We start from the raw sequence: 6,820 nt of genomic DNA on the forward strand, positions 1-6,820 counted from the left end.
GACGTGTCCTGCATTAATTTAACTCAAATTTCATTTTTTTAGAGACGATGTTTTGCTTGGGGAAAGAATATCAGGTATCAGCACTTCATAAGGTCAGTGTTATTTATACTTTCTTTTGAAATTACTAGATCGGGTATTAACAAAAAAAGTAAAATTAAAGTCTGTAACAGTTCACATGGGGTAGATTTAAAACTGTGTGATTAGATTATTGCAAGACTCTTCAGAAGAGGCATAATAATAACGTGTATTAAACATTCTTACAAAGCATTTGTATGGTTTCAGACTTCTGACTGATAAATAACAAAGAACTGTGAGCAATACCGGCAATTCTGCACAAAAGTCTACTGTATCAGTCAGAAAAGAGGCTGTGAGTCAGAAAATGTTTTTGCTGGTGACGAAATATACATCTGCTTAGTGTCTGCTACAGTATATCTAGCACATAGTTATACTTGGCACTTTGTCTGACCAAAATGATAAATGCCACATTTTTTTGTCAGGCAGACTGGTTCACCAGACACTAGCCTATATATGCAAACTACACAGTATATGCATCAGTGACTGCTTATCACTGCTGAGATGAAGTGTCCCAAATTATTGTCAAATATTTAAGACCACCAACAGTTTTCCTTTTTATGTAATAGTGTATACAGTCCTATGTACAGTATGTGTATGTTGAATGCATATCTTTGTCTTTTAGTGCTGCGGGGAAAAACACTACAGTTTGTCTGATGACACGGTGCTCTGCTGTAATGGGACTCTTTATCTTAATGTGCCTAAAAACTCTGAGTGTGTAGGAGGATTAATATACGCTCAAGACCGGATAAAGATGACTTGTGGCTCAAAAGTCTATGACCACGAGTCCTCCAGGTGTTGTTCAGGTCATCTCTACAACATAACTCAAGTTGCTGGCAAAGCAGAGTGCTGCGGAAACCTCTTGCTAAAAGATGAGAATCAAACTTGCTGTTCCTCCACAAGCCATGCATTGGTATATGAAACACAGGATAATCACCTTTGCTGTGGGCATTACTATTACAACAAATCCCTGTGGAGCTGCTGTGCTGGACATCTCAAACCAACCCCAAAGACTGACAACTCTACTGGCGAGTACCCACTTAAGCCGCTAACTGACCTGATCCCCGACATGTGCAATAAAACAGGTGATGTTCTAAAAGCGTTATGATGAGTAATTTTAAATATCTCTCTTTTTGTTTTAAAGCAAATAGAGAAAATTCTAATGCCTGTGAATATATATTTGTTTCTAGCAGTCTTTGGAAAGGTGGAAAGTGTTGCACTTGACCAGAACCAGCGTTACGTCATCTTTAGAGTTGTTGAGGATGTTAGTCTCAGTCATTGCGAACGTTTGGTTCACGTTACTCTGGATCACTGTGACACTCCAGCTCTAGAGGAAGGCATGACCTACCTGTGGGACTCCCAGAAGTTTAAACCTATTTCTCTCCCTGTTGATCCAACCTATGACAATCACATGTTCTTAACTGCATGTAAGATGATCAAAACGAAGAAGAGAAACTTTTGTGAGGTCTGTTTGGGTCATTTCCATGCAAATTCATGCATTATATAATTTAGAAAATAATATGAAGAGCTCAGATGCAAAATCCACAAAACCGACCTCTGTCAATAGAGATAATGATATTTAGATCTAATGTATTATATGTTCATCAAATACTTTTGCTTCAAATTGGCCTAATCCCGATCTGAAGCCATTCAGAAACACAGTTTTTTGGCAGAATTTGTTAAATGCTACAATGGTTTCTCAGCAGTCATTGGGTGCTTTCACACCTGCCTCATTTAGTTCGGCTGAATTGTACCACAGTTCAACTCAGCTCTGATGCACACCAAAAACGGACCAAACAAGCGGACTGAGACCTCCTTGAAGAGATGGTCTTGGTACGCTTTCAAACGAACTCTAGAGCGGTTTATTTGTGATGAGAACACGATTCAAGATGGAACCGACCTACCTGCAAAAGTACTGCGCATTTTTGGACTAAAACCACTGCCGTAGTCAGCTGCGCAGTGCATTATGGGATGAGAAAGTGTTTGTTGACAGTTTCTATTAGCAATGTTAGCACGACAGGTCGCGGACATACCTGGGATCTCATTTATAAAGCGTGCTTATGCACAAAACAGGGCTGGAAACGTGGGTACACCAGTTTGGTGACTGCTGTATTTTCCTCTTTTTGTTTACTTCCGGTGGTTCCGTTGGAATTTCGCGCACTTTGATTCTGACCAATCGAGAAGCAGTTTAGGAAAAGTGGCCAATGAGTGATGTGGATCTTATCACATGACCGAATTTTGGTTCGTTTCAACTGGTGCGGAGCAGAGCGATCAGTGTGGTGTGAAAAGGAACCTTTTTTGCTTTTGGTCCACAACAAATGTAGCCTGACGTTGTCATACTCAATTCTAGTCAGAATTTGAGTCTGATACCGCTCCATTGAGCTATAATTATGAGGCGTGTCTCAACCGAAAAATGCCTCTGCACTCAATTGGATAGACCTACGACCAATCAGAGCAACGGAGTGTGTGACGTATGTTGAAATTACGTCTTTTGCAGCCTGACCGAACTGCTAGTTATTTCACTACAATGACACTAACATTGTGATTATACTAAGTCTGGGTTAGCGAACGTACATCAACACCTACTATGTTTACAACATTTCGTTTATATAACAACATTAAGTATTTACTAAGTCATACAGTAAGACTATCTCTTACCATTTGTACGTTAGGTGAACTTCATCCACGACGATACCCATTACGTTCGCTTGAAAATATTGGAGCCTAGTATGTCCCTCCACTTATTCAGCAACCACGATTCCGTGCTTCCGAAAAGAAGCTGGCAATGACCGCTAATTATATCCATCTCGTCATGCACACCGAGTTGCATCGCCGTGATACCAATTTCAGTTGCGACCAACTTTTGCCAAATCCCGTAGGGAGGACGGAAAAAACATCAACAAATGCCTTGCTCACGTTTCTCTGTTCCTCTTTTAAAATCAATGCTCTGTCGATATCTCAATATCTCAATGTCAGAATCCACACATCTGAATTCTCCAGCGGCAGCCATTTCGTTAAACAGATTAAACACACGCGCTCTTTGGTGACGTGGTTCATTACGTTACTGTTGATCATCTGTCCATCATCGTATAAAGCCCGCCCTGACAATTTGATTGGTTCGACCAGCTTTGGGTCTAGCATAGTAGCTCCTCAACGCAGAAACCCCAGACCGATCTTCCCGTTCTCAAAATGTCGTGGGCGGGGCTAAGATTGGCTGGCACCCAGGCTACAACAAATGACTACGGATGTGAAAACACCAAATGATTCATCAGTCCCCTAAAATGCACGGAAGAGGAATTTGATGAATGTTATAAGACCCTATGATGAAAAATATAAAGGAAAATATGTCGGACGCACTTAGGGGTTTGCATCTGAGCTCCTCATATATTATTTTCTAAGTACCCTACTTAGTAATGTTTTATTTCATCCCAGAAATGGATTGATCTGATGCTGACACGTTAAGCTTTTTTTCATAACTGGGAAAATGTTTTAGCTACTAATGTGAAGATGTGAGCACATCAACATGAGCACTAAAGTCAATATGAAAATACAATTTTATTGCTCAATGGTTTCTCCTCAGGCAGTTTGTTACCATTCTCAGTTGTGTTTTATTTAAGCCTCAAGAGAAAGAGAGATTAAGAATATGAAACATATTGAGACATAAAATGTATATCAATTGTTAAGCTAATATATTTTCTTGGATAATTATGAATTTAGTTTGAATTTATGTTTTAATGTACTGTATACTGAAATTTATATCAATCTCCGAAGATTGCGAAATTTGCACACTTTGATATCTTACCAATTTGGGGCACCATTTCTGATTTTCATATCTCATCTAAAACTAAAAGTGTTTTATCAGGGAAAACATCTACAGTATACTCTTAAACATAAAGGTTCCTAAAAGAGTTCTTTGTCAGTCAGTACGGTTCCTTAAAGAGCCTTTCTGTTGCAACAAGGATTCTTTGTAGTCAACATTTTTCATTTATATGATTTTCATTTCTTTTATCAAGTATTAAGTTCATGGAAGAACACTTGCTCGCATTCAAAATATACTGCATGCCATAATAAGCATTTTCATCATGTACTGTAGTATGATATTTTATCGTCTCAGGTCCTTTTTATTGTTCTATGTTTATATTTTAAAGGGTTTCTAAATCCTTTATATTTTAAAATTCAAAGGTGCTTTTCAACAGTGCTAAACAGTTAAAATATTTTAAAGGGGGAAATATCACGGAAATCTGACTTTTTCCATGTTTAAGTGCTATAATTGGGTCCACAGTCAACTATAACCTATAAAATGTGAACAAGAACCAACCCGTAACTTAGTTTTGGTAAACCATTCTCTGCAAGCATGTGAAAAAATAGGTCATTGAAATTTCACTCCCCTTGTGATGTCAGAAGGGAATAATACCGCCCCTTAATCTGCACTATCCAACCACAACACTGTCATTTAGTGCAGAGATCAGCTCATTTGCTATTTTAATTATAGTAGGTCAACAATAAGCTTACTGCTTCAATAAATTAAACAGCTATTGCCAAGCATTATATTACAATATATTTATATATATCCAAATATCTATATGGGAATTTTATTTTAAGACTGGTGTTAGTTTTTACTCTCTTAATCTTATGTCTTGTCTATTTACAACTGTAAAGATAAGCTTATCACACAACTTTCATACTTACCGTGTGATTAAAATGGCTTTATACTAGTTGTATTGTAGAATTCTGGACATTGTCATTCACATGACACAAAAATGTACTGCCTTCATATCAAATATTTTGTTTCTAAATAAAGGAAACTTTCTGAAACATAATAAAATGTGTGTTTGAGCATAATTGGCATAATACTGTTAATAAAATGTGACCCTGCCTGTGAAAAGTAATTTTTTGTGATATATTGTTTCTACATTATATCATCCTACATAATGTAAAGAACATTCTGTGAAAATATAACCTTAATATCTTTAACATTGACTAAGAAAGGCCATGTCAAAGATTAAAATCAATGAGTGAAATTAAACATTGATGCACCTATATCCTTTTTAGGATTATAAGACTTTAGCCTGGATTTTACAGACAAGGTCACAAATATTATAAACCTGTGGGCGCATAACAGAAACTTTCTATCTTAAGTATATGTTATGTTAAATTTGGATTTTTCGCAAATTCAAATTACAGAAGCAAATCTTAAGTTGATTTAGGATTCTCAACTTATCTCACCAAATCTTATCTCATCACTAGTTAGGAAATCTTAAATTGCTATTGTTTTAGCATCAATGGGCTGCACATCATCTGTGAGCTACTATTACAAGTGCTAGGATACTACTGTACATTTCAACATTTGATAGAGACATGAAAAGAAATAGATGCTGAGTCAAATGTGTACTGTATTCATTATCATCATCACACTATCAAGATAACGTAACTGATTTTTAAAATCTGACTTTTTCCATGTTTAAGTGCTATGATTGGGTCCCAAGTGCTTCTATCAACCTAGAAAATGTGAAAAAGATCAACCCAGTAACTTCGTTTTGGTAAACCATTCTCTACAAGCACATGAAAAAAAAAGTTGTTAAATTTTGGCGCTCTTTATGATGTCATAAGGAGCTCTTATTATAATAATAGCACCCCTTAACCCTATAACTGTCACTGTCCCACAGGTGGGACGTTTGGCATTACATATTTAAAACAATAATTACATAGTCTAAACCTACACCAATCTTGACAAACTATATACCGTTGGAAAGCTCTAAGAATGTAGTTTTAATATATCAACACCATTTTGAAAAAAGAAGTATGTAGTAAGAGTCATTTTCTAAAATGTCGCAGACCAACAGTTGGGCCCAAAATGTTATTACATATTTCTTTGTAAATATCCCATTAACCTGAAATAACCTCGACAAACTATATATTGTTGGAAAGCTCAGGGAATGTAGTTTTCATATTTCAAGGCCATTTGATGATAGAATTTGTATAGGGACAGTTATTTTGTTAAATGTCACTCACCCCATAGGAATGCATATAAATGATTATAAATTTATAACACTAATACCCTATAAACTTGAAATAATCTTGACAAACTATATATTGTTGGAAAGCTCTAGGAATGTAGTTTTCATATTTCAAGGCCATTTGATGATGGAAATTTAGTAGGGACAGTCATTTTGTTATTTGTCACTGACCCAGTAGGAGTCCATATGAATTCGTATATATTCATAATTCTAATATTCTTCAAAATGAATATATGAATCTTCAAAAATCTTGACAAACTATATATCGTTGGAAAGCTCTAAGAATGTAGTTTTCATATTTCAAAACCTTTTTGCATTAAACACAATGCAGAGACAGTAATTTATCAACTTTTGACAAGATATTGCAGCTAACCGTTGACACCTAGTGGCCTTGGTTGGTAAAACCACTAAAAGTGTGACAGAAACTTCATTTTTTGTTATTTTCACCTAAAATTTGGTTCAGAACTAGTTGAGACTTGTGTCTTTATTGGTGTGGTGTTTTGAGAGTAAAACATTTTAATTTTTATATACATTTGTTTAGAGAGTATATACTTTATTGCATTATTTTTATTATTGAAAATAAATTTAAACGGGTATAACTTTTTTGTCATTTAATATTTACAACTTCAAACACCTCAGTGTAAAACTATAAATTTTCTTCTTAAAAAAGAGACCAAGATTTTGCTTCTAAACCAAAGAATGCCAGAGTTATAGTCATTTTAATGTGCAGA

General features: G+C 35.7%; 1 protein-coding gene across 6 annotated transcripts in view; it reads left to right on the forward strand.

Moving 5' to 3' along the window:
• LOC129418730 (uncharacterized) overlaps positions 1-1,636 on the forward strand; it is a 185,081-nt gene extending 183,445 nt beyond the window's left edge. For 5 of the 6 annotated variants that reach the window (XM_055173587.2, XM_073853481.1, XM_055173586.2 and 2 more), the window contains 3 exons: positions 43-92; positions 698-1,157; positions 1,263-1,636. In XM_055173587.2, coding sequence (XP_055029562.2) covers positions 43-92; positions 698-1,157; positions 1,263-1,579 — 827 coding nt within the window. In that variant the 3' untranslated portion in view covers positions 1,580-1,636. The remainder of the gene's footprint in view (positions 1-42; positions 93-697; positions 1,158-1,262) is intronic. The other variant, XM_073853482.1, reaches the window with a different exon arrangement.
• The last annotated feature ends 5,184 nt before the right edge of the window (positions 1,637-6,820 follow it).

This window comes from Misgurnus anguillicaudatus, chromosome 15 (genome assembly GCF_027580225.2).
Source record: "Misgurnus anguillicaudatus chromosome 15, ASM2758022v2, whole genome shotgun sequence".
NCBI classification, from domain to species: Eukaryota; Metazoa; Chordata; class Actinopteri; order Cypriniformes; family Cobitidae; genus Misgurnus; species Misgurnus anguillicaudatus.